This window comes from Orbicella faveolata, unplaced genomic scaffold, assembly GCF_042242905.1.
Source record: "Orbicella faveolata isolate gen_17 unplaced genomic scaffold, um_ofav_v1 contig_24, whole genome shotgun sequence".
NCBI lineage: Eukaryota > Metazoa > Cnidaria > Anthozoa > Scleractinia > Merulinidae > Orbicella > Orbicella faveolata.
In genome coordinates, this window is record NW_028301552.1 from 3,490,001 (window position 1) to 3,517,531 (window position 27,531).

The 27,531-nt window shown below is 38.3% G+C and overlaps 3 protein-coding genes and 1 long non-coding RNA gene across 5 annotated transcripts in view; 2 read left to right on the plus strand and 2 right to left on the minus strand.

Moving 5' to 3' along the window:
* Nucleotides 1-12,732, plus strand: part of LOC110042460 (coiled-coil domain-containing protein 170-like) — an 18,761-nt gene extending 6,029 nt beyond the window's left edge. The window contains exons 2-16 of one of the 2 annotated variants that reach the window (XM_089291507.1): nucleotides 2,414-2,678; nucleotides 4,072-4,203; nucleotides 4,505-4,588; nucleotides 5,217-5,273; nucleotides 5,602-5,859; nucleotides 6,147-6,236; nucleotides 6,383-6,480; nucleotides 6,770-6,985; nucleotides 7,116-7,179; nucleotides 7,811-7,936; nucleotides 8,114-8,314; nucleotides 8,767-8,889; nucleotides 9,509-9,802; nucleotides 10,398-10,634; nucleotides 11,050-12,732. In XM_089291507.1, the coding sequence (XP_089147633.1) occupies nucleotides 2,430-2,678; nucleotides 4,072-4,203; nucleotides 4,505-4,588; nucleotides 5,217-5,273; nucleotides 5,602-5,859; nucleotides 6,147-6,236; nucleotides 6,383-6,480; nucleotides 6,770-6,985; nucleotides 7,116-7,179; nucleotides 7,811-7,936; nucleotides 8,114-8,314; nucleotides 8,767-8,889; nucleotides 9,509-9,802; nucleotides 10,398-10,634; nucleotides 11,050-11,286 (2,466 nt within the window). In that variant the 5' untranslated portion in view covers nucleotides 2,414-2,429 and the 3' untranslated portion in view covers nucleotides 11,287-12,732. Of the gene's footprint in view, nucleotides 1-2,324; nucleotides 2,679-4,071; nucleotides 4,204-4,504; nucleotides 4,589-5,216; nucleotides 5,274-5,601; nucleotides 5,860-6,146; nucleotides 6,237-6,382; nucleotides 6,481-6,769; nucleotides 6,986-7,115; nucleotides 7,180-7,810; nucleotides 7,937-8,113; nucleotides 8,315-8,766; nucleotides 8,890-9,508; nucleotides 9,803-10,397; nucleotides 10,635-11,049 lie in introns of those variants that run through there. The other variant, XM_020747839.2, reaches the window with a different exon arrangement.
* On the minus strand, nucleotides 951-1,874 carry LOC110042547 (uncharacterized). The gene is made up of 2 exons (XM_089291509.1): nucleotides 1,731-1,874; nucleotides 951-1,657 (listed from the first exon to the last, which is right to left on the minus strand). The coding sequence occupies exon 2, from the start codon at nucleotides 1,649-1,651 to the stop codon at nucleotides 1,409-1,411; it is 243 nt and encodes an 80-aa protein (XP_089147635.1). The 5' UTR covers nucleotides 1,652-1,657; nucleotides 1,731-1,874; the 3' UTR covers nucleotides 951-1,408.
* A 6,957-nt stretch (nucleotides 12,733-19,689) lies between the features above and the next one.
* Nucleotides 19,690-26,471, plus strand: LOC110042488 (uncharacterized). The gene is made up of 3 exons (XM_020747870.2): nucleotides 19,690-20,333; nucleotides 23,174-23,432; nucleotides 24,232-26,471. Exons 1-3 carry the CDS (start codon nucleotides 19,870-19,872, stop codon nucleotides 24,538-24,540), a joined length of 1,032 nt encoding a protein of 343 aa, XP_020603529.2. The 5' UTR covers nucleotides 19,690-19,869; the 3' UTR covers nucleotides 24,541-26,471.
* Nucleotides 20,475-21,070, minus strand: LOC149109994 (uncharacterized). Its single transcript, XR_016207924.1, has 2 exons — nucleotides 20,893-21,070; nucleotides 20,475-20,862 (listed from the first exon to the last, which is right to left on the minus strand). It is a non-coding gene; the product is annotated as an uncharacterized LOC149109994 (long non-coding RNA).
* Nucleotides 26,472-27,531: the final 1,060 nt, after the last annotated feature.

Below are 27,531 nucleotides of genomic sequence, written 5' to 3' on the forward strand. Positions count from 1 at the left end.
CTGTATTGAGCAGTCCAGGTTGAAGCCCTGGCTGGGGACATTGTGTTGTGTTCTTGCATGAGATACTTTACTCTTTGAAAGTGAAGGATGATCATCGCAGTAAATTTTCCAATTTAAGCAATTGGAAAGAAGAAGCCTGAAAAAATCAGGGCTTCAACAGGATTTGAACCTGTGACCTCCGCGAATACCGGTGCGATGCTCTACCAACTGAGCTATGAAAAAAAAAAAAAATTTACTGCGATGATCATCCTTCACTTTCATCTACAACCACAGTTCATATATGAATTATTTCATATAAACTTCACATCATTTCATTCCTCACGGGAAGATATGAACTCAATAAAGTGACCTCGCTCCCAATGTGTGGCTTCATAGCTCAGTTGGTAGAGCATCGCACTGGTATTCGCGGAGGTCACAGGTTCGAATCCCATTGAAGCCCTGATTTTTTCAGGCTTCTTCTTTCCAATTGCTTAAATTGGAAAATTTACTGTGATGATCATCCTTCACTTTCATCTACAACCGCAGTTCATATATGAATTGTTTCATATAAACATCACATCATTTCATTCCTCACGGGAAGATATGAACTCAATAAAGTGACCTTGCTCCCAATGTGTGGCTTCATAGCTCAGTTGGTAGAGCATCACACCGGTATTCGCGGAGGTCACGGGTTCGAATCCCATTGAAGCCCTGATTTTTTCAGGCTTCTTCTTTCCAATTGCTTAAATTGGAAAATTTACTGTGATGATCATCCTTCACTTTCATCTACAACCGCAGTTCATATATGAATTGTTTCATATAAACTTCACATCATACTTTACTCTTTGCAGTGCTTTTCTCCACCCTGGTGTAAACCTTACGTTACCCCTTGTACAGTCCTTCCTCATGGGTGGTGATAGGTCCAAGGAATACCCACACAACTAATTTAATAAAACGGAAATAAGGAAAAATCTGGCAACTTGCGCATTTATTTTTTGAGCTCCAAACAACACAAATATCTGCAGCATAAAAATCTACTTACAATAATATATTGAAACTCTCTTTGGTACTTTCATCCAGTGACAAGACGTTTTCCTCTGATGTAAACAAAAACTAACAAAAGTCGACTAAAGGCATAGCAATAGTTATAGCTTACTGAATCCATAATCCATGAGTACAGACAGACAAAAGCTCTCATGTTACATGTAAGCTAAAGCGTAACATAATTTTCAACGTTGGTGATTTGTTTGAAGTGAGGCAAGTTTAAACTTCGCTACAAAACCTTGAAACAGAGACAAATTAAATATAAAAAAAAAACTTCTTCACCATAAATATCTCACAGGACTCACTCAAAATAAACTCAAAGTTCAAATCCACGCCATGTTTACATTACTAATGTCTCTAGCAACGGACAACGCACAAATTTCTATCATCTCCCCTTGTCGGTATCAGAGAAATCCTTGTCGGATTCCAAGTCTTCTTCATAAGGTTCTCCCATACCAGAATGGTCCATCAGATCCGTCAGTCCTTTCTCTAACTCGTCTAGTCTCTTTCCAGTTTCAGTCATTCTTTTCACGATCGAATCTTCGACATTTTGGAATTTCTCTTGCATGTTCTGAAGCGTCGTTTGCACAAACTGCATCAGCTCTGGAACACTTGTAGGGTTTTCCATCGTGTCCTGTGCAAAAACAAAGGGACAGAGATTTAATTTGAAACGATATTTTAAAATTAGAAGGTTAAAAGAAACTTACCAAGTCTTGTTTGTGTCTGGAAACGTTTTAGATTCGTTAAAATTAAGACGCTCAACTCTTCCTCTAAATTTCCCAACAGTGCGTCGCGCTAACTCGACCGCGTCTTCACTTCGATCTCAAGTGCCTGACTGTTATTATCCAATGAGAAGCAAGGAACTAATAGCCATAAATTACCATTGGCCAATCAGATCTAGGCTTATTATAATACCTGGAATACTGCAAATAATTATTTATTTTTGTCAATCGAAATAAATACAGCGAAAATAATTGGAAAGAAGATATAAACTTGTGATTTCAACAAAGAAAATCATCCTCAATGTATCTGATTGAAATCTTTTTCCACATTCAGAAGCTACCAGTGTATAAATTCCCAATTCACTTCAGTCTGTAATATTTTTTTTAGTGTAGAGAAAAACTGAGCTTTTAAAGCATTCTTGTGATACAATGAACACCACACTGTTGTTGAACTCTGAACGAACTATACGATAACTCCGAAAAAGAAAAACGCAGTCCTTCCCTACCCCTCCTCGGGTGAGTGTTCTCGAAGCGAGGCCTGTCTGGATAAAGCGTCCCTGGATGTTGCTACGCAACTCTGTACCAAGGACCTAAATATTACGCCCGCCATTTTGGAAACCTTATTTATGAACTTGAGTGAGTAAAAAAGACGTGTATTTTTTTTCTAGCATACCGTAGGATGTGATGGCATCTTTACACTCTGACAGATCAGATCATTTTCCTAAAATTCCAAAGCAAAGACTTGTAGAGGCAAAACCTGGTGCCCAGTTGACTTACCTCGAGGATTCTGGAGTCGATGTGCGCGAGCTATGGAGAGATCATGGCAATGAAAGACAGTTGTACAGAAATTCTCCTCCTATGATTATTGGACAGAGAAAATCTGGTAGTCAGAATAGTTCACGAACAAATTCACCAGTACAGAGGCGACATGAGGTATAGTAGGCTCAAAAATACCGTATCCCATTGATGTCATTTATCGGCCAATACTAAAAACAGAATAGCTGTTAAATTTATCCACATTTGTCCACATCACATTTAGAGTGCAATTTCAAGAGTTACACTATACGTTTTATTGAAGTTCTAATTCTAATTGCCTGCCGGAAGGAAATTATCAAAGCCTACCGAAGTGGGAATCTTCTTACATGTACTGTTTTCTCCTGTTCCTATGACTAATTGAGTTTATTGAAGACGGTTGTAAAAACTTTGATGTGATAAATTTATCAGTTACAATTTCGGCTTAATTGACTTAAAACTAGTCTAGCGTAAGTCTCCCATGTCTTGTTGGGTATCCAAGACTTCAAGACAGTAGTTTAATTTATTACAGTGTTGAAATATATATATAACCAGAGGGAAATATCATTTAAGATAAGTTAACGCAAATTACATATATAATTAAGAGAACTTTACGTGCTGTTTATATTGTACGTTTCACTTAAAAACGATGTTAAACCCCAGCTTCAACCATGTATGTCTAGTTTTCAAATAGCAGTCATCTCTCCTTAGTATCTCTTAGTTTATTTCTTTCAGCGACAACTTTATTGACTGCATGTTCTCAGCTTTTCCATAACTAATTAATTATTTAAAAACTTCCATGAACAGGGAAAGTTCTTTAGCAACCAAATACTGCAAACATTGCCAGAAGATGTTATTTGTATAATTTTTGGAAGTTGTTTACTTTGACTAAAATGTCAAGTATGCTTTAATTGATCTGTTCATACTCTATAATAATTGCTACATTTGGATTAAAAAAAAATGATCAGAACATAATTATTTGCTGGAATATTTTTCTTTCTGTATGGGTGAGAATGCTGATGAATGTATGTAATACATGTATATCAAAGGAATCATGCACTTGTATTATTTTGTTTAAAAGAAAAGAGAACATTCATTTAACTCCTGTCAATCAATGTCTCTCTAATGTTGTTTTCTTGTGACTCATTCATTGATTAAATTGAGTTTTTTTTAATAATTCTTAAAAGGAGTACTCTACTACACTGTCATTTAGTTTGTTTAAAAATCTCTCACTAACCAGATACAAAAATACTCTCAACCAATCAGACTCAAAAACAAAACAATCACGATTTACCACATGCATCTTTGTAATGCTCAGGCCCAGTTACCTAAATTATATGCATGTAACAAGTTTTACTGATTCTTTGTTTTTTTACTTCATTTGTTGTCATTTGTCATCTTACTTGTTGTTGTATACGTCAATCTGACAACAAATAAAGTTGCTAATGAATCAGTTAAGTGTTAAAAATTAAAAATACTTAAATTATATTAATATAATTACTAATGATTTATTAAATAAAATATCATCTTTCAGGCTGAACCAGGTACCCTTGCCTGTCGCAGTCCTTCTATTTCCTTGGAACTTGGCTCATCTTTAGATGAAAGTCAGCTGTTACGAGATAAGATCTCCAGACTTCAGCAGGAGAGAGAGCACCTTAGTTCACAGGTATTATTTATTATACTACTAAAAGAATGATGAAACTGATGATTGCAGGTAAGTGTACTTTGTAAAAAACTGACAGTGCATAAATTTGGAATTTGTTTGATACTATTACTATTCCATTCATCATCATTGTCATTGTCGTTATCATCATCATAATCATCATCACCATCATCAGTTTTACAAGCTAGGCAAACAGTATAGTTTACTGGGTACTATTAATACTGATTGTAGAAATACATCAGCTTTATATGTAAATATAATACACTGAGTCACCAAGTAATTTATAATAAATTATTCCCAACAGTTATCACACTACAGACAAGCTGCAGAAACTGCACAAACAGACCTCGCAGCTGAAAAAGTGGTGTCATCTGGATTACAACATGAGGTATGTGTTCATGCAGAGTTGTTACTAATTTTAAATAAATATAATTTGTTAGTTAGTATACCTAGATTTAGCTGTCATTAACCAAGCAAGAGGTCTGTCTGGGAGAAACTTGACCGAAGTTGTGAGTACAGACCGAATGCAGTGAGGGCTGTATACATGACCGAGGTCAAGACCAGGCTTGGGTAATAAGAAGTTTATTATGTGGCAAACAAGAAAAACTTTATTCGTTTAATGTAACTGGCTCGTACTAGCTGACATTTTGCTTGCAAACGACAATGAGCGGAACTTAAATGTGCCAAAGTTTGCTCGTCTTCTTTACATTTTTTCTCATCAAGTTTTTAGCACTTTCATAAATAAATATTTTAGAAGAAATAGTCAATATTTTTGCATTTTAGTTTTTCACCGCAAAACATTAGCGGTCTAGATGCTGGTCTAGATGGGAAAACTCTAGACTGCAGTCAAAATCGATTTCAGCCAATCAAATTCATGAATTCAGTAGTTCCCAGTCCTTGTGAGACACAGCCATATAATAAATGGAATTAATGTACATGTATAATAATTAACACACATCAGTTCATTGCACGCTCCTATGAGAGTTTATATGACATAAACTGCCTAATCTTTACAGTTACGAGATGCTCAGCATAGAATATCAGAAAAAGAACAGCAAATTATTGAATTCAAGGTAGGTTCAATGATTATAATGCTTTTATATGTAAATACTCATACTCCCAGTGAAAATCTAATCATGTACACGCAATGATAACAATGTACTTAAGGACGTTTGTCAGTTATTTTTGTTGGACTCTGTCAGTAATCAATGGTGTTTGGGTATTTCAGTCTGGTAATTGACAGGTCTGCTGGGTGAATCCACATGAATTGTGTTCACAATCAATAACAAATACTCAGAAAGCCCAAAATGAAGTTCAAAGTTCAAAGGTGTTAATATATGATATCTCTAGCCTTTTAAACTCAATCATATTGTTTTAAATTCTGTCGAATTCTGACTACAGTGTGAAATTGAAAGCAACAAACAAAATTCAGCACGGCAGACAGCCTTGGTACAGTCACTCCGTGACAGAATACGAGAGGCAGAAGATGAGGCTGTTGAAAAAGACAACTTTGCCAATCGCAGTGATGTCACCATATCATCATTACGTAAAGAGCTGCAAACCCAGCAAGATCGGCTACAACAAGTGGAATCATCCCTTAAACATCATATTACAGCTGAGGAAGAAGCTGCTGGTAGAGCTGCAAAATGGGAGAGCAAGGTGTGTGTTGCAAAATTTTGGCTTATTTGAGTTATAAGTATAATAATCATTTAGCTATTTTACACTTGAGAGAAACAAACACATTCAGATTTAGCCTTATTTACTAATTGATAGAAAGCTATTTCAATCACCAATCAGTCTGTAGTTTGTGACACCCTCTAGCTTCTCTGCTAAGGCTTGGTCTTAATTAGAATTTAATTTATAAATACTGACACTACATTGTACAATATATTCAATATACTTGGAACTGCTGCAAAACATAGACTGTTATATATTTTAATTTGCAGTACAGTGAAATGAGAACGCAGTTGACGCAAGCTTTGCAATTGGATGCCTCAGAGGCAATGTCTGTTTCTGTTCATTCACTCCTTGGCAGGGTGAGTTTGTTATCAAATTTTTATCCTAGGACTGCTATGCCCAGTTTAATATACGTTTTTAAAAGCTACCTTTTAAGTATAGTATGCCTTGAATGCTTAAGGGGCTTGTACATTGTCAATAATACCTTGGTCAAATTTTAAATTAGATTGCAGAAATTGTCAGAGAAAGGAATAGCTTACAAGAAAAAGCTAATGCACTGTCTCGTAACTTACATGAAAGTAACTTGGAGTCTAAAGCAAGCAGGTATGAGTTGTTGAACTTTTATATGCAGTAATATTGCTGATTTCTGAAGATGTACATGAAGAATGCTTCTGTTAGTTACTATTGTTCGGAATCAGTTGAGATTTGAGTGCCCCAATTGACAAATCACCAATCACGCCAAAAATTCATATATTGTGTATTAATATAGTCTGAATGTATTTTTTCACTAGTATGCTACATGTAGATAGCCAAAGATCACGTGAAAATGTATATTAATCTCTTTTAGAGACGAGGTTTTCATTCTCATTCCATTTTTGCTTTTGCTTTTTAGAGAAACTATAATGAGGTTGGTTTCAGAGGTTGGACAAGAGAAGAAATCTTCAAGTCAAAGCCAAGAAACAGTCAACAGCTTGACCAGAGAGCGAGACATGCTACAGCAGAAAATTCGGGAAATGGAAATAGAAGTTGACCGAATGAAGCACCAGCTCTCAGCCAGTCAAGATGCCTGGGGTGTAACCAAGAAACAACTTGATGAAAAAGAAAACAAGTAATTCAACTTCTGTTTTACATGACTGTGTAGTTTAAAAACAGACAAATATTTCATCTAAAGAAATTATGCTGTAAGTTACATACTTTGTAGATATAGACAATTTATAGATCTTTCTCTTGAATTACAGACTTCAAGAAATGGAACAAACACTACACACCAGTGAATATACTGGCCAATCAGCCCAATCAAAGGTTTGTTGTTGTTGCCTGTTGCATACACACTTTATTTCAAATGTTGTTCAGTTGATCTCTGTAGTCATGTTTGGCCAAAGAAATATGAGGTTTAGGGTAGGGCAGGGAAGTGTTGCTGAAGTTTTGATTTTTTTTTCTTATTTACTTTGGGGATGGAACCCCAAGTTTTTCCTTACAATTTAGAAGTATTTTACAGCACTTTGAGCATTGAGGTACTATCAGTTGAATCCTAAATCTAAATATGAATTAGCCATTCTTTTTTCGGCCTGGAGACCTGAAGGTTGTAAAAGTTAGCAAGGGAGAGGTAATACATGAAATCATGTTAAGGCTGTTGTGAAGAATCAATGCAGAGACTAATTAAGACTTAATCCCCACAAACTGAATAATTGCTACATGTCAGCAAGTGGTGTAGGTAATCAAATGGATGCTAGTGAAGGATTTACACTACAAGTGATATTTGAAAATTCTCTCAAAATGTACTTGAGCACTCAGGTGAGTGCAGTTTGAAAGGATTTTCAAATATCATGAGTAATGTAAATCCTTAATGGCTTGTAGTTTAATCATACAATTATTCATTTCTTACATTAATTAATTCATTCATTCATTAATGTTATAATGTCTTTCACTGTAGCTGCACAACTTCAAACGCCACCTGGCACAGTTGATTGGAGATTTAGATGATTCTATCGCAGCTGAGGAAGATGCTATCATTTCCAAACTAAAGAAGATAGTCAGAGACTACAGAGATGTGAAATCGGTATGTACAGCTTGCTTAATCTGCTCACTTTGCTATTTTTGGTCATAATAACTCCCCTCTTTAAATTCCACTGTTTGTTTCAAACTGTAACTAGACTTGTGCCTTTTTTTTTAAGTAAAGTTTCATTTGCTACAATCATTCATGTATCTTAATGTGTCAATTTTTTGCCTTGTTCAGAGAGAGGAATCATTAAGGGTTCAGTTTAAGAACCTATCTGAGGAGCTAGATAGTCAAAGGAACCTTCACCGTACCACTCTGAAACGAGCCAGTGAGGCAGAGACCCAACTGAAAGAGAACCAAGATCGTGTGACGGGCCTTGAAGGAGAACTTCTAACCTCTGATGTAGAGAGAGACCAGCTGAAAGATGACAAGAGGAAGGTAACACTGTTTGCAGTCGAGACGTTGTTGTAGGTAACATGACTAACTTGACGGTGATTGCCGACCGTGTGCAGCAATGCTTGGAGGTCTTGGAGAACTCGCAAGTTTTCGCACATTCAAACTTTTTGAGAAAATCTGAACTGTGTCAAAATCTTTAGGCATACTTAGACATAGCAATTTTTCTTGGACAATTTTGTCCAAGGGAGAAAGGTGCAATGAGGTTAACCCTATGTGAAGCACCAACCGGTGAGACAACGCCAGACCACAACACCGGGAACTACGTGCCCTACTCTTTGCGATAAGTGTGTGGGTTCTTTAACGTCCCCTGCTAACCATGTAACACTGAAGATGCAGGAGACGAGGCCTACGGTTTAAAGAAGAGATTGCTCTGTTGATTACATTCATTGCCATTTATCCTGTTCTCAAACTATCGTTTGCAAATTTTGTTTCAGTTTGTTACGTTCTGTGAGAAGTTGGCTCGTGTCATGAAACTCGATGAAATCGCTGATGATGTTGGCTTAGATGTTAATGGCGAGGCTTTGTTAGCCAGAGGAGAACAGCTTGTCAAGCTTGAGGTAAGACATCGTGAAGCAGTTAGTGAAAGACAGCAAGAACTTTCAAATGGTAATTTGTTTTTCCGCGTGCCGCGTTCACTGTACATTCTATCTACTCGTTAAACTCGTGCGACATGATCGAGCCTAGCTTGAGTAAACGGATATATCTCTTTGGACTCTCAGTTTTCCTGTACTAAAGCGGTGACTCATTGTATTCATGCCACTTTGGTGGCAACGTAAAATGTCCTATGAACTTTTGCGTTATTTTATGACTAGCGGGAAGCCAGTCACTTTCATTACAATGAGGTGGTTTTCTTTTACTTTTTCTAAATTTTTAGTTTTAAAATTGTGCCCAGTTCAAGCTTCCACGTGAAAGTGAGCTTGTCGAATGATATGAAAAACGAAGCAAAGGCAACCCAAAAATGGTTTTATATTGAGCAACCTAGCTCATTTTACATGATTATACGTTCTAGTTTTTAATTGTTTTGTAGCTCACTTTTGTAATGCGCAGGTGATCATATATTCATGTAACGTGCGCAATATAAATATAAATTATTGTTATTATTATTTATTTAGCCTAACCATTGAAGATTCTTTAATATTGAATTACTCATGGTGATGTCACACGTTTTGTTTGCAGGCTGATGCATTAGATGACAGAAAGACGACCATTTACAACCTTCAAAGACGTCTCAAATGGTCTAAACAACAGCTGGAGAGCAAAGATTTACACCTGGGATTACTTAAAAAGAAAGTAACAGAACTTGAGGATCTATTACGAGACAAAGGACGAGTTGAAGTCGAGAGAGATGAGAACTCGATCAGATACAAGAAACTCGTCAAGCAAAACGATAAACTTCAGCGAGAACTTCTCGATTATAAGCAACAAGTAACGGGTCTGAAGGCTAAATTACTGGAGGCTAGCGAACTTAGGGTAAGTGTAGAGAGATGGAATAACACACTATAAGCTGTGAGAGTGTGAGAGTTGTACATGCCTGACTTATCCCTTATTGAGCATCTTGTACCATGGCTGCATTATACCAAACTAACTGTTTTATACATTTGTTTTTCTGATTTGTAGGTTTACCAATCAAGTATAAATTATACCCCATTCACACCAACTGAACTAGTAAACGGTTTACTAAATCAGGTTGAGGTTTTCCAATTTGTCGATTACGCTTTGCATCCATTTTGAGAAGACAAATTTCAAACCACCCTGCTACCATATTTTAATCAAACAGGTTTTTTACCGTGAGAAGTTGTGGGGTGTGCACGGTCTGAGCAACTCACTTTTAACCTTGTTTAGTTAAACCACTTTTAAACATGTGTAACATGTTGGTGTGAACGGTGTATTATTTTAACTTAATGATAATTTCATTTTAGTATATTACTGAGAATTTCTTTATTGTGATTGGCTGAGAGCAGACTGCACGAGCATTCTTTAGAGAATTCGAAATATCACTATTGCCTACACCAGAAGCACTAATACCACTGTTTAAGCCATTATACTGATCGTTTCCTGTTTGTAGGTGAGAACGTTAGAGCAAGGAAAGACAATCGAAGAACTGGAGAACGCGGTGAATAAATTGGCAAAGAGTAAGCATAAGACATCAGCTGAACTGCACGACTTAAAGAACGAGCTGGAAATGACAGAGAACGAGGCTAAAGCAAAGAAAGCGCGCTCGTCCCAAACAGTGCAGCAACTAAACAGTGAACTACAAACTACTAAACAAGCGCTGGAAGAGAGTAGAGTAAGAGAAAAACAGGTGAATACAGTTTTGTTTATGACATGTATGTAGTTCTTTTGGGGGGGAGGGGTGGAGAAGACATGTCCAAGAAAAGTAGAAAAACTTACAGCCACGGACGTGTTGAAGAAACAAACTTACAGAAGTGAGTTAGGAAGTGAAATTCTCCTTTTTGGTTGCCATGTCTGTCTTTCAATGGTAGTGCTGAGAGTGTTTTTTTGTTTTTCTTGTCGCCTGTCTTCTTGATAAGAGAGCTGACGATGCGTAGCCTAAAATGTCAGTCATCTTCCGCCCTCTGGCTCAGCCTAATCCCTGGACGAGAGACGATGCCTTGTTATATAGAACTTCTGATCAGTGCCTTTTAGACCCTCTGTGGGAAATAGGGCGCATGTTTAAACTCGTACATGTACAAACCTGACTCCTTGTTTTGTTTCAGTTGCTGGATTTCCGTCAAGTCTTAGCTCGGCTTCTTGGTCTCGACATCAACACACTTTCTGTCCCAGACTACGAAATCATCTCACGGTTGGAGCGTCTCGTCCAAGCGCACCACGCGCACTCGATCACCACACATAGCCTGGAGGCTAGTCTCCAGGACATGGAGAGCGGCTTTCGCTCGGGTTACGACGATGCTGTCGCTATTCTTAGAACACCATCGCCTGTTAAAGCTTCGTAACGCGAGCTTTGAACTCTTGTTAAATATGTACATAGCAGTTACCCATAGAAAATACTTAAGACTAACATATTAAGACTGAGTGTTGCATGAAACATGCTTCAAGCGTAGGTATCTAGGCTTGCGTGACTCTACTGTAGCGGGACTCTCGTCTGAAGTTTACGCGTCACGGTAATCGTAGTGTGGATGAGAGTTCGAACTGTGTTTTAAAGGCAGTACACAGTTCGTTCCTGAGACTTGTAGATGGCTGGCAACTAGAAAACCCTTACGTAATTTCTTAGCATTTTTAGCCGTCCATTGCAAAAGTTTCGTGTCGCTGTCTAAAAAAAACGATGAACGCTTCAAAGAAGCCAGATCAGTTGTTTCATACTGTATAAACGAAAAGAATCATTGTACTGTGAAGAAGGGATTTTTTTTGGCTTTGGCTATGTGGATGGTACGTTGACAAACGCCTACTTTATAGCAAGAGATCTAGTCTCTTGTTTGTGGTGAGGTTTGCTAAAAATTTGAGGGGAAAAATGTTGCGGTAACCTTGATAATAAGAGCACAACTAGATTAGTCAGTATTCTGTACTTTTAACGCCAACATTCGGTTACCGGCTGATCGTCAGCAACTATTAGCCAACCGCTGAATGGTATGCCTGTAGACTCTAGTTACGAGAGTTGAAGTCACGTGACATCGCGGCCATGGGGTAAACAAGAAGAGAAAGATGATTAAAACGTAGAATCACTTGTAAAATAGTGAAATATAGTATAGCTATTTGGGCACAACATATTTATAATTAAAAATATAGGTAAGTTTATTGAGGTAAAGAATTGTACTCAAATGAAGCTTTGTATCAATACTGATTCCCTAGTTTACGTCAATCTCACTTTCTTAAAACTTACATTAAACCTCAACTGGTGTTTATGAGTGGTCTTAATTTTACCTTAGTTCGTTAATTCACATGCATGTTACTTAAAGATGACTTACAGTCCGTACTGCGCACTCACATTTTTTATTTTCTTCGTGTAAGACTTCACAAAATGTAACATATCGCAACTACCTACATGAAGCAAATTCAAAGGTTCATGTCAACCACCGCGCCTTTATGGATGCGAAGCTTTATGCTTCGCTCTTTCTCATATCACTTGATGAAACAACTTCGCAGCTGTAAAAATCAATGAAGCTGTTGGGAAAAGAATTTGAAAGGCCTCAAAGATAAGGTAAGCAGTTCGTAACGAATAACATCGATTCGCATTCCGTCGAGTGAGACATATTAGGGTGCTGAGACTACGCAGTACGGACTGCAAATCATCTTTATAGTTATATTTGGTAACAAGCTTATGACAAAACCAACAATTATGGTGATATACAACAAATTGATCTGTATCGAGTTTGTTTTCTATCACTGTACTGCAACAAGAGTTATTTCTTAATGTGAAATAAAGAAAGAGGAAACATTTTGTATTCCCAGCGGCGTGCTGCATGACTGTATATCTGTCTTGGCTTGCTCCATAACAAAACAATAATCGGTTGAGGTGGAGAGAAGAGTGAAGAGGCAAACTTCAAAACGCAATGGTGTGGTAGGGAAGGGATACTCTCAATAAAAAAAATAATAAATAAATATCTTTATTTAAGTGTCAAATGTAATTAGTATTGTTATGCTAATTGAGGACAAATATTGCAAATGGAACATAAACTATTCAGGATCCCAACTGGTGGGAGGCTGACCGGTTGGCTATTTACACAGCGCGGTCGATGAGTTGAACTCGGGACTACCGAGAAAAAATCCAGATGGCGGCAGGGTGGAGGATTTGAACCAGGGACCTCCGGGTTTTAAATCCAGCACCCTAACCCACCCGACCACGCCTCAATACTCAGAATACAAGTACGTGCCCCCACAAAGGGTATGGTGATCGTTTTCAGTAGTTCGGTCCGATGGGTCTGAAATTGGATTTGGTTTTATTAGAGGGAACCACGACAACATAAATCTAATATTCTCTTTGCAACTTGCTTTGTATCTTGAGCAGAAACGAAAGAAAACAAAATATATCAGTTTATACGATAAAGTGCCAGTTTAAGACATAAGTTTGAGCCGAGTCCTGCGCTGTGATTGGCTACCAGCGAGCGCGCAAGATGGCGCTATCTTGCCCGTTCGGGAATACGCGCTTTGTCCCGCGCATTTGTGTACTGTGCTCATTATTCCATTTATAAAATCCTTTATTGACTGTGCTTGCTCGGTCAAGATGGCTGAATATTACCCTCGCGCTATCTTGCCCGTTCATGAATACGCTCTTTGTCCCGAGCATTTGTGTACTGTGCTCATTATTCCATTTATAAAATCCTTCATTGACTGTGCTTGCTCGGTCAAGATGGCTGAATATTACCCTCGTTTCTTTCTTTTTTTTCTCATTTGTATGTGTTGCCTTTGTAATTACATCTACAAATGGTTAGACGTTCAAGTCTTCTCGGATGAGGACTATAAATCGAAGGTCCCGTCTCCGGCATCTTCAGTGTTACATGCTTAGAAGGGGACGTTAAAGAACCCAAATACTTATCATAAAGAGCAGGACACGTAGTTCCCGGTGTTGTGGTCTGGCCTTGTCTCACGGGTAGGTGCTTCACATAGGGTTAACCTCATTACACCTTTCCCCCTTGGACAGAATTGCCCAAGAAAAAATTGCTATGCCATGTTTGTGGACTAATATGGAGTAGAGGTCCATAAACACGCAAAAAAGAACCTGGCCGATACCCAGCCATCTTGACCAAACAAGCGTGACCAATACCCCAGCCATCTTGACCAAACAAGCGTGGCCAATATCCAGCCATCTTGACCAAACAAGCGTGGCCAATACCCAGCCATCTTGACCAAACAAGCGTGGCCAATATCCAGCCATCTTGACCAAACAAGCATGGCCAATACCCAGCCATCTTGAACAAACAAGCGTGGCCAATAACCCTTAGGGACTTGTTTGGCTTTCATTGCAATATCAATATGGAAAATGTTTTTTTTTTTTGTTTGTTTTTTTTTTTCAAGGAAATAACTCTGCAGCTTTATTTCCGATAATCCGTAAGCCGTCTACCTGCGTCTAGACTCTGACTTAACTTTTTCATGGCCCATGGCTTCTCGAGCGCCGTCGAAATACGAGAATATTAGCGAATTTAATTTCTGCAGCAATGCGAACAATCTAGCTTCACATTCAATCCTTGCGTTTTATTAGGTGATAATATCCAGCAGCTCTCTTCTCTATTTCTAATCATAGATGTTACTTAATTTATTGAAAAATTGTCAACCTTTACATTGCGGCGTCTTTGATCGGTTTGTTCGCTTGCATAGCGGTCTTGCTTGGAACAAAGGCAAAACGAAAGAGACACAGCGGTTGATAGAATTTCGTATTCATGCATGATTAAACCGGACAATACTTTTTTCCTGATGATGGTCAATACAAGTAAATTTAAAATAAATTGTACCCACGCAGATAGAGAACGCATTGCAAAATTTTGACAATTTTCGAACCAGAATTAAGTTTTAGCAGGTATATATATACATAAGAACTAAGTTTACTATATTTTAGCGTGTTTCGTTATCGGTTAAAGATTCGCGTTTTTTACTGCCGAGTTTAATCTTTCAAAAGGTGCGTGTTTGATTTAATTTTAGTCATCACAGCCCCACAAGCCAAACTTGACATATTTCAATGTCCATTCACCTGTTTTTACTGTGTGGCGCGGCAAACATTTAGACAGAAATATATGTTCTCCACCTCTGAGGGCCTTGTTCATAGATCCTGACACAGTGTCTAATTTGTTATTTTAGGAATGAAAAAATTTATTTTTACCAAAAAACACTGATGCGTACTCCTAGCTTTTAGTTTAATAAAATGTTTTTGGTTATCCATCATTTCTGATTAGCATATGCTAAATAGCTTGTGCCATTTTCTCAGCCATGACAGAAACTGAATTATAGGTGTAGCTCAGTAGATGTAAATTAGACAATTTCTTTTACAGCTGGAAGATTTCCCTTGGAAATATATACTTTTTGAAAGGCATATGAACAAGCTAAGTTTGTTTTGTTGATGTCCTCTCCTTTTCAAACGTTTATCAGTCTACAGTAATCCTTAGTCCAAATCTGTCGAATCTGGTGTCTTTGTCTTTGAGGCTGGCATGGTAAGAAACTTTTCCACTGAACTCGAGCCAAAACTCAAAAGGCGAACTGACGAAAGTGCTCACTTTCGAAAAATAACGGAAGTCGAAAAGCTATGAAATATTATCCCAACAAAATATAGAACAGGCAAACGAGAAAAACAAACAGCACGAATGAAAATGAATTTGCGATTTTATCAACTTGAGTCTCAGTTTCGCTTGGACGTGCAAAATAACTGACAAAAAAAGTGAATAAACATTCTGAGTAAGGGTGACACCTAAGACGTATTTATTCGCCTAGAAAAAATAAAATCCGCCATCGGCAGGAAAGACAGATTTAAATGAGATTGAAAATAGTTGATAGGTTTTTTTTTTCTATTTACATAAAGCTGCACTCCGTTTTCATCTTAATTGCACGCCGCTAAAGAGTCAAAACACAGTTCAGTTAATGAAAACGGTAGCAATTTGAAGCTGAGAAGCGGTTTTCATTAATTTTCATTCTATTTACAAATTTAAAACATTTTGAAGGCAACGTCGCTGTCAATAAGACATTGTCTTTCCGTCACCTCTAATGGCCACAGCCTTACCGGAGGTAAAATTCTCAACAACCAATCAAAAGTCTTATAAGGCTCTTTGTAAACTTATTATTTGTATAAAGGCCATTTACTATGTCAAGAAAAGCGCTTTCGTTGATGAAATGACCGAATTAATATTTCTTTCTTCCTGTGTCAATCGCTAAGCTGCAGCTCAGTTTGTCGAGGCCACATCACATCGTGCAGTCACGAACCTCGCAATGTTGTCCTCAATCTCGATCATAGTGATATTTCTCGGGGCCCTGATATTTGTGGTCGCAGCTTTGGTCCTGTGTTGCCTTTGCTGCCATCTTCGTTCGCGACCGAAAAATCAGCAAGGAAAAGCTGTCAATTACATGGCCCATGGAAGGGGAAGGAGCGAAAAGGAGACTTCTGTAACAGAATTGTAAAACAAACATTGCCGTTCGCACCCGCTTCGGAGGAAACATTAGTTTCCATCCACGGAAGGGAAAGATGTAAAAGCTCTTCGCATGAAAAACTCCCGAAAAACATTTCAACGCTACTTTGAAAACGTCCTTCAGGATTATCGCAGAGGAAACTTCCAAATTCATGGAAGAACCCTTGGAAGTCTTGGAAAACAATGCCAGCAAAATATCTCTCTTTTTCTCGCAACAGCGAACGTTTTTGCGACCTTTGCAAGTTCGGTGCAAACAATTTTATTATGAGAGAGCTAACTACAGTCGACACAAAAAGACATTCGGCAAAGTGATTTACTAAAGGAACAACGAATTGAAGGATTGCAGTATAATTATTTTTAGTACTCAGCCTGAATAAAGTGCGGTGGGCCTGTTTATTTACTTACTAACGGACTGGATCACTTCATCAGAGCTGCAGTACTCCTTGATCAGCGCCCTATACCCTGTTGTCATTCCAAACAGAGCTCAATAACAGGATCAAGGGAGAAACTACTAGCACAATCAAAGAACAACTGTTTTTGTTATTCAATCAAAGGCAGGATCAATCCTCGAGGCCATTGTACTTTTAATTACTTACATCTGCATGCCTGCAGCATTCGAAGATCGATAGCCGGCAGCCAAACGGCGTGTTGCAGTGGTGTATAGCATTCGACAACTTGAAAATCTTATTAGCAATTGCTGGAAAAACAGTCTTTCGTAGATATAGTAAAGATTCCTATATTTGAGATTTTGATGTTTGTAAACTGGAAACTCCAATATTAATTACTCTCTTTAGCTGTTCTGAAAATATCTTCACCTACGTACATGCAAGATAATCGGATTTCTCGAAAGCCGCGGAAACTTTTCGGGCCCGGAAATAAAGCCATAGCAAAATCTCGAACCTTACGATTACAGAGCTGTTTTATTTACATGTTCTTAATATGAACAGAGGTTCCCTTCATACAAGAAGTTTCAGGCGTATACACTTCTCCCTTTTTAGATACAGATGAACTAAAACTGGTTTAACGGGCCCGAAAAGTTTCCGGGGCTTTCGAGAAACGGGCCCCTGGATTTTAATCACAGGTGATCGATGGTTTAATCTATAAAACTGATCAAAGTAAACTAAATACAGTTTGTTATTATTCTACACTGTAATTAACTACTTTCAGCAAGTTCGTAACGATCCTATCAATCAAATCAGTTGGTAAAACACAGAGATACAATTGTCTCTGTCGTGAAAGTACTGAACCAATATTACTGGTGATGAATTCAGTACGGCATCATTCAAAACTGACGAAATCCTTCGTTGTGATGGCGCGGTGGCCTCATGGTTAGCGCGCTGGTCTCCGGATTGAGTGGTCCGAGTTCGAGCCCTGACCGGGGACATTGTGTTGTGTCCCTGGCAGGCGGACACTTTAATCTCACTGTGCCTCTCTCCACCCAGGTGTACAAATAAGTACCAGCGAATTTAATGCTGGGGGTAACCCTACGATGGACTAGCATCCCTTTCAGGGGGGAGTAGAAATACTCCTAGTCGCTTCATACTACGGAAACCGGAAAAGAACGCCGGCCTGGCTCATATGGAGACTCTAATTTACCTTTCTTGCAGTTGGGAAATATAGATGATCAGGTATTCATTTTGGGGTCACATTCGTAGTTTACTCTTTTTTTTTTTTTTTTTTTTCAATGACTAACAAAGGTTTGATTGGAATTTCGGCTTGGGATTTTTATCGCATCAATCAATGCAAAAACTAATGTGCCAAATTTCCACGAATTCTGTAGAAAAACTTCTAAACAGTTCTCTGGGAGAATTTCTCGGATAGATAATGCAGCCTTCAATGGAAACAGAAAAATTTCTTTGTTTGAAAAAAAATCTTACGTGACTGGAACAGCTCCCAAACACAAAAATAGAAATCCGTGGGTTTTGTGTTTGTCTCAGTCTAACATCTAAGTGTCAGAGTAACTAAGCAGCTTTTAAAGAGCTTGCGTGCACCATCAAGGAAAGAACGATATTCACACGGCTGCAGTTAATAGCTCCTGTTTTCTTTTGCCTCACGAATATTCGGGTTTTCTTTGTGAGAAACGTTTCCTAATGGTCTTTAAAACGATTCCGGAACACGAAAAGGCCAGGGGCAATGCATTTTCTACAACCATCATACCGAGTGTCACGGTAAATCCGGCATAACCTTTTTTTATGACACTTTCAACTGCTCGAAAGGGTTTTAAATTTGACAACATTTATTTATTTCTTTATTTTTAATGACCATGAATTATTGATTGCCACACTAACGATCTCGTTCCCAGCCATTGTCTAAAACACTGACGTATTGAACATTTTTATATGATGTCACAGGGGCCTTATTTGTGTCTCCAAACAATGAAATTTCTCTGCTTTGGGAAATGAGTTCTTTTCTTATGCAAAAATTTGCTAGCGTGTGGGAACACCAATTTTCTCTCCCTAACTACTCTGAGTCACGCAAACCTCTCTCCATATTCAATGTTTGGCCGCCCTGTTTGAAGACTGTTCCTGACAGGTGATCACGTGATACAAAGAAACTTATTTTACATTTGTCTCCGAAGGAAGAAATGAACTACTGCTTTTAAAGGCATTGAAAAGAACTGCCCGCTGGCAAAATCTAATAGGATGGATGGTCAAGGAAAAAGTGACAAAAAAACCATACCATAACAACCCCAAGACAAAGTTAATTTCAGACAGCAACATACATTTATTATATATAGTAATGTAAGCACACTGAGTTTTCTAAATGCGCCCAAAGACATATTCATAAAAGAAATTCTGGTGCGGGATTCAGGTTTTGCATATCGTGGCGGTGAGAGGGGTGACAGGGACTTCAGAACCTCCCTCTTCCCGTGCCCTGCTTACCCGCTTCCCGTACCTTTATCTCACGACGACCGCCCTTGTCCGTCCTACTCTGCTCTCAGTATTTGAACGCTTAATAATGAGTGACAAAAATTAGCACTTTGCATTTCTTTCCCGATTTCCGCCCTCTTAGAATAAAATAATAATTGTAAATAAATAAATAAGATAGAATATGATAATAAATTGTAAATTATAAATTGTGACTATTTTCGGAGACGCATTATGCTTATAACAACCTAAGGAAAGCTTAAATTTCTTGAGGCAAAGCTTCGTAAGAAGGTAAATGGTTTATGAGCAGAATTGTGGATGATTTCATTTGCCCCAGTCTGCGGTATTTAACGCTTTCGGTGCCCAAAGCACCAGGATACCAAGGGACAGTGAAACACGCGAGCTTAGTTCAAATCGAAACAGACTGGGAACGAATGACAGTTGAAAAGTGGCGCGCTGACCAGTTGATCGCCAGCAATCATGGGACCAAGAAAGGAGTGCGGGTGAGTTCAGTACCTAATTTAACAGTTTGTTTACTCGGATTTTACTCCTACAGAAGTAGCGCTTGTGTCATTCGACAAGCCAACTTCAAATTTAGTTTCACTAGATGCCGAAAGAGCGAGATAGATCGCACCAGGCTAATGATCAAGAGCCTAGATCGCATAGATCTTCTTCGCACAGACATCGAAGCCATAAACACGACGAGGGAAAACATCGATCACATCGCCATAGGCATACACCATACCATCGTGAAAAAGAACCTCGGTCCTCAACGCATGTATATTTTAATGGATCAGATAATGTTCCGGCAGTTTCACTGCACACGGATCATGTAGCTTTGGCTTCGAGTCTGAGTTCCTTAATGCAACAAAATGGCGGGATGGCACAAGTGCTTGGGAGTTGCTATGAAATGCTGGAACGGCTACGGAGCAATCAATTATTTTATCCTGGCACTTCACGGCAGAGTGCTACTACTTGTACGAGCACTGATGGCCGACGAGGAGTGAACCATTCTAATTTAGCAAACGTACCAAGATCTCCGAAATCTGTTGCAAAGAAACTTGAACCAAGGTAATGTATGGAACGCCAGAACTGTCTTATGATACTTTTTTTTATTATATTGGGTGGTTATGTCATTATATTTGGTACTTATGTTATTATATTCGGTGATTAACTCATTATACTCGGTGCTTATTCCATTACACTCGGTGCTTATGTCTTTATATGCGGTGCTGTCTTCATTATATTCGGTGCTTCCCTCGTTATATTCGGTGCTTTCTTCGTTATATTAGGTGCTTTTTTCATTATATTCGGTGCTGTTTTTATTATATTCCGTACTTTCTCCGTTATATTCGGTTCTAACTTTGTTTGGTGTTTTCTTCATTATTACGGGTGCTAACACTATTATATTCGGTGCTCTCCCTTATATTCGGTGCAAAGGCCATTATATTCGGTACTTCCTTGTTCGGTGCTTACTTCATTATATTCGGTGCTTTCTTCGATATGATCGTCACCAGTCTTCGCAAGGGACCGTACAATTTGGAGGTAGTCTAGGGAAAGCCGGGAAAAACGGGTGTCACGAAAACTCAGACCCCGAAACCTCAGACCCCAAAACCTCAGACCCCAAAACCTCAGACCCCTCGAAATTAAAAACTAAATTGTTATCACCTGAATTGCTCTACGGCCACAATGGGGCGAGATGTTTATCTACTCTGGTTTGTGTTGCCACGTCGATCGAACGGTGAAAAACAAATATTTAACTTCTCAGGTTTATCGCTGTCGCGTCGGTCAAACAGTGAAGAACTAACAAGGTTTGGAACAGCAGCCGACAATGTTTTTCAAAACACCTTTTTTATGCAATCGTATGCAGCAAAAAAATGTGTTGTTCTCTGAAACATACTCGTTTGATCACAATCTGCTTTGTGACTTTATGTGCGTTGCGTGGCTGTCGGCACGTAACCTGCAGAAATGAACAAAATTTAGAAAAAAAAGAAAAAAAAAAAAGAGTACATAGAGATAGCCATGTTTGTGTTCCAACTTATAACGGGAATAATGAATATTTCTTACAGGAAACAGTAAGTTTCAAATCAAACACTTCTATTTCTTTCTTTTTTTTTCATACCGCCTGGATTAGTTAATTATTAAATCTGCCCCGTGGCGGGGCCTTCGCACCAGTTTTCAATTTTCGTTCACTCACATTTCGAGACCAGACATGGCGGTTCAATCGGTTTGACCTTCAAGTGCTTTTTACGTGTTGACTTTTTACGTGCCGACAGCCGTGCAATGCACATAAAGTCAAAAAGCAGATTGCAATCAAACGAGTATGTTTCAGAGAACAACACATTTTTTGCTGCATACGATTGCATAAAAAAGGTCTGTTTTGAAAAACATTGTCGGCTGCTGTTCTAAACCTTGTTAGTTCTTCACTGTTTGACCGATGCAACAGTGATAAACCTGAGAAGTTAAATATTTGTTTTTCACCGTTCGATCGACGCGGCAACATAAACCGGAGTAGATAAACTTCTCGCCCCATTGTGGCCATAGAGCAATTCAGGTGATAACAATTTAGTTTTTAATTTCGAGGGGTCTGAGGTTTCGGGGTCTGAGTTTTCGTGACACCTGTTTTTCCCGGCTTTCCCTAGACTACCTCCAAATTGTACGGTCCCTTGCGAAGGCTGGTGACGATCATATCGAAGAAAGCACCGAATATAATAAAGTAAGCACCGAACAAGGAAGTACCGAATATAAGGAAGAGAGCACCGAATATAATAGTGTTAGCACCCATAATAATGAAGAAAACACCAAACAAAGTTAGAACCAAATATAATGGAGAAAGCACGGAATATAATAAAAACAGCACCGAATATAATGAAAAAAGCACCTAATATAACGAAGAAAGCACCAAATATAACGAGGGAAGCACAGAATATAATGGAATAAGTACCAAATATAATGAAGACCGCACCGCATATAAAGACATAAGCACCGAGTATAATGGAATAAGCACCGTTTGTAATGAGTTAATCACCAAATATAATAACTTAAGTACTAAATATAATGACATAACCACACAATATAATAAAAAAAAGTATCATAAGACAGTTCTGGCGTTCCATAGTAATGCACCAATCAGACATCAACATCATTACTGTGATGGGGTTGGGGGGATGATTTGGCACTATATGGGAAGGGAAGGGGAGTTTAAACAAGCTGCCTCCAAATCATTACAAAGCTACACGTGGAAGAGGTTGTGACAGCGGTAATGCCTTTCTCATAATATAGTTGGCTTGTAAATCAGATGTACTGTAGTCAATCGATACAATATCAATATCGGAAATCAATCAATTCAATCACTATTAACTGCCAATTTCTATCGATTGATATCTGCAATCAATAACAATCAAACTCACGGAGAATTTTTTATTGATTGCTATTGATTGACAAAAATTGCTAACCATCGATAATTCCTGTCTTCAAGAATGTCAATTGTTATTGATTGAATAAAATCAAAGGGGAAGCGCTCAGACGTCTTAAGACAAATTCTTGTAGAATACACTATGGCGAAAATATAAGTATCTTCAAATCATGTTTATGCAAGCAAGGTTACACAAACAACCTAATTGAAGAGGTACTCTCTGAAGAGAAATTTATTTAGAGAAATTTCGCACTCCAAGAAAAAGAAAAATTGGGAGAGAATAATTTTTATATTGCTTTTTGCCACACAACAAAGAAAAGAATGGAAAAACCCTCAAAAAGCAAGGCGAGAACCAACAACAAACTCAACCCACATATTGCACTAGACCGGAATCAAACCCGGGCCACATTAGTGGGAGGCGAGTGCTCTCACCACTACGCTATCCCTGCTCTCCCAACATTCATGGCTGATAAGTTATGTTTTTGTTGTTATTTAGTTTTAGTGGAATCTTGGAAACATATAAGACAGCAAGTCTTGTTCCAGCAGCTCAAACCAAGGCACGATTGCACCAGAGCTTGGTGTCCCATACTGAAGCCAAACTAGACTCTATAGACATCTCACTGGTATGTCCACTGACTCGTTCACGGATGGGGACTCCAGTGCGAGGAAGGAACTGCACACACATTCATTGTTTTGATGGAGAAGCTTATCTCCAACTGATGTGGGAGAAGCATGTTGAGAAGTGGAAATGTCCAGTAAGTTAATGTACAATCTGTTAAATGTAAAATCTGTTCCAGCTGAGGAGGGTGTAGCCTCCTATGCAGACGCTCTTTGGGCTTGTCACACAATCTTCCTCCCCCACAAACCTCTTTTGAAACAAACAGCAGATTCCTTCCCTTTGTTTGTTAAGATCAGCTGGAGATCATGTTGGGAACTGGGTCAATGTGAACTGTTGAATGTCACCTTGAATTCACTATAGTTTCTTGAAGAGGATTTAAACATAATATTGTGAATGTCTCACACATGCGTTGAAAGGCCATGCCACGGCAGCAACACTAATATTTTGGTGTCTTGTGATCTAAGCAGACCTCCCACAGGTTTCCAGCATTTGAGAGGAACTAGCCAAACAAATGTCTTGCTAACCTTGATAGACAAGTGCAATGTGATTGTGCTGTGTAAATAGCCCTGTGTTTCAGCAGAGGTTTACAGGGAGGAAGTTTCCCTGTGGAGCCAAAGAGTGTCTATGTAGGAGGCTAAGGAGGGTTGTGGATTTTATGATATTGATACTTTATCACAAGTTTTAAAAAAATTGAACACCACCATTTGTGATTTGGAGAAATAAGCTTGAAGTTTTAGCCATGTCTTTTTGACATTTAATTGTTTTTGTATTTTCACTCCTGTATTAACAATATACATGTACACCCCTACATCACCTAAACATGTCAGCTAAAGAGAGTTGGTTTTCTAAATTATATTTTCATGATGAGTTTATAGGACAGAAATGACTTTGTATGTTGTCAGCAACTTGGTCTGTTCTTCTTTTCTTCTTGTCAGATTTGTAAATGTCTTGCACCTCTATCGGAGTTAGTTGTTGATGGGTATATCATGGAAATATTAGAAGCAGTACCTGGGGACGTGAAGAGCGTGGAATTCACTTCAGATCAATGTTGGCAAATAAAGGGAAGAGATTGCTCATTGACATCAATCAACAGATCTTCAAATGACTCTGATCGAGGAAATAATGCGGTTATTGACCTGACATTTGACACTCCCAAGAAAAGTGATCAGAAGAAGTTGTCAAATGTTGACAGCAACTTTGACAAGGATGGTCCTCCTGTGATTGATCTTACTTTGTCCCCTTGAATAAGTGTATATGGAAACTGTGGTTCAGGTTGGCATAAACATGAATTGATCAATGAAGTCTTCAACATTATGGGAAATGTTCCTAGGGATATGTCTTAAACTTAGAGGTTATAGTTTAGGTGACAATTGTTACTGCTTCTCAACTTCAAGATCATTTTTCTTGAGGTATATTTGGTTTTATTATTATTATTATTATTATTTTTTAATTAACATGTGTTTTATTCAAACTGTCTTAAGCTAGGAGGCAATGATAAGCTTCATTAAATTCAAGGTTGGCACAGGGGAGTCAGTTTTTTTTTCAAATAGGAGTTAAGCACGAGTTAAGAGTTAACCACTTAAGAATCAAGTGTACACATCAACAAATCTTTCTCAGTGCCTGGCCTTCAGTGAAAACCTTGGATCACTACTCATACACCCACCTTGATGAATATTAAATCCTTTGAATTTTTGTGACTTTGTGGTAACAGTATATTGTAAAGCAGACAGGTAATCAAATATAGGAAATCCTCAGAAGGAATTTCAGTTATTTTGTTGAGTTAAAACAGACAATCATACACCTTTGAAAAGTGTTTTTGATAAGATTTGAAGTGGGTGGCTTCCCTGGTACACTGAGAGAGGCTCGTAACAACTTCTTTCAAACAGCCCATTTTAAAAACTACAAGTAGCTGGTGATTCCAGGGGTTTCACTGAGGGCCGGGCACTAGCTGTAAGGATGATTTTCCCTTCCTGTTTTGACCATCTAAGGGAAAGTTTTTCTTATAACAAAAGACGTTCAGTTTAATGCAATTTCATTTATTTACACTTAGTGTAGTTACATGAAATTCATTTAATTAACAAAAGTACAAAATCAGAAGAAGAAAAAAGAAATGCAAAATTACATTTAAAAAGAGAAAAGTGTATAGTTGCCAAAGTAGGGGCAGATCCAGGACTTTTCAGGGAGGGGCAGGGGGGTGGATGGTACCTTGGAGTTGAAGAATCAATGGGGTATGCTTCCAAACTGTTTCAGTTTAAGAATTATAACCTCATTTAAAGCTGTTACACCACAAATACTAGCAATATCACAATGTAGAAATTACAATGAGGTAACCATCCAGATTGTACCTTTGATATTCATAATTTATTTCAATTTTTCTACTTTTTTTTTTGCTTCCTCAAAAGGAGGTGCCCTGCCACCCAATCCACCCCCTTCCCCTAAATCTGCCTTTGATTTGGCCACTACCACAGTTGAATTATTGATGATTACACAGTAGAATATATGAACTTACAAAGAATGTGCAATATAACAGAAGCAAAAGTAAATATTTTTGGTAAAATAACTTTATTAATAACTTTGGTATTCATATCTAGCAGCATTGGAAAAACTGCCTATATTCAGTTCAGACAGTTCTGCTTGCCTGTGAAAACCAGTTGTCCTCCTGCTGTAAACTTTTATTAAACCACTGGATTGGCAGCGAAGTTACCGCCAGTGCTCTGATGGGCGCCTGGTGCTATTGAAAGCACTGCTCTTGGGCCTGATAATAGAAACTACTTTTTAAGTGAAGTCAAACCAACAGAATCAAATGCCTTGTAAACGATATAGATATTTAATATGATCTGCTAATAATATCTAGCTCGTGTCAGGTATTTGCTTGTTCTTCGTTTCTCGCCTGATCCCCCATTTTGAAGATATCTGTATAATCCCTTCTGGACATTTGGGTGGGTTTCACATTTTGCAAAACAAACTAGTCAGTGTGCTTTAAACTGCATAGAAGTTGTAACCTTGGTTGTGTAAACTTCCCTGCAAATAATCCTTAATTTTGATAAAGGTGTTTCTGTAATGTATTTTTCAGAAGTAACTTTGCAAATAGCAGCAACAATATAAACAATATGATTGTGATAAATTAATGATGTGTTAAGTGTTCAGTTGAAATAAACTGATAATATTACTATGACCATGAACCTCATTTTTGAGAAATGTTTTAAATGTAGTCGTTATTTTGGGGTTTCCAGGTTATCACAAATGATAGCGAGACCATTTGTTCATCACACATCCAGGGTTATGCATACACATACATACATCTTTATTTGACAATGTTGGTTTAAAGAAATTGGCAAGCCCTAAATACTGATGTGGACCTGCCTTACTACTATAGAATGTTCCAATTCCCTCCTCTGTGCGTGGAAAACGCTTGTGCTTTCCATTCGATGAAAAATTCCGGTTTGAATTTCTGAAAATTTCCAGTGACGGACGAATGTGACAAATGGAACAGCATCTGGAAAAGAGGACAACCTTGCGAGGTATACCGAAATTTTCGGAAATTTCTCACAGGGAATTTCCGTTCCATTTGATTTTTTCCCGAAATTTTCGGTTGAATGGTCTGCTTCGGAGTTTTCGGAAGTTTTGGATGAATGGAAAGCGCCCAGGGGTTTCATGTTCAATGTTTCGCTGTATTTTTACGGAGTACTGCTTTTGAGACCACAATATGGACACATGTTTATTAACCTATCAGGCTTTCACAAAGTCACACTTGGGACAGAAAGGGGGCATTAGTTCTGGCCCTCTCTCTGTCACGCAATACTGACAGTAGGAGTGCCAGAACTGGACTAAGTTCGAAATAGCTAGGTAAAACTGTTTTTTATTTGCACACCATTTGCATAATATCATATTCTCTTTGAATCCTCTGTTATTGATAAGAGGTGGGCACATCACTCCGATCGAAGTGAGAGTCGACACGGAGCAACGAAGGGTTTTAGTGGTATTTGGCCCCAACGGCGCCAGAACAAGTGTAACCAGGAAGGAAAAGAAAACAAAGCTCTTGGCGACGTGGGGCCAAATACCTACGGACTGGAGGGGAGCTCCACCCGAAGATGGGACGGGTTGCAATTTGCCTTTCCTCGGTCAAACTTGGAAAAGACGCTTTCTTGATGTCACCAACATATTTAACTTCTCAGGAACCAATACGGAAGTAAGACATCTCCAGGTGTTACGTCGGTAACACTGAATGTATTTGG

Excerpts from the sequence above, each read along its gene's own strand:
- LOC110042547 (XM_089291509.1), bottom strand. The coding sequence starts at position 1,651 with ATGGAAAACCCTACAAGTGTTCCAGAGCTGATGCAGTTTGTGCAAACG.
- LOC110042488 (XM_020747870.2), top strand. The coding sequence starts at position 19,870 with ATGCCGAAAGAGCGAGATAGATCGCACCAGGCTAATGATCAAGAGCCT. Across the intron at positions 20,334-23,173 it reads GCAAAGAAACTTGAACCAAG|TTTTAGTGGAATCTTGGAAA; the intron begins GTAATGTATGGA and ends GTTGTTATTTAG. Across the intron at positions 23,433-24,231 it reads TTGAGAAGTGGAAATGTCCA|ATTTGTAAATGTCTTGCACC; the intron begins GTAAGTTAATGT and ends TCTTCTTGTCAG.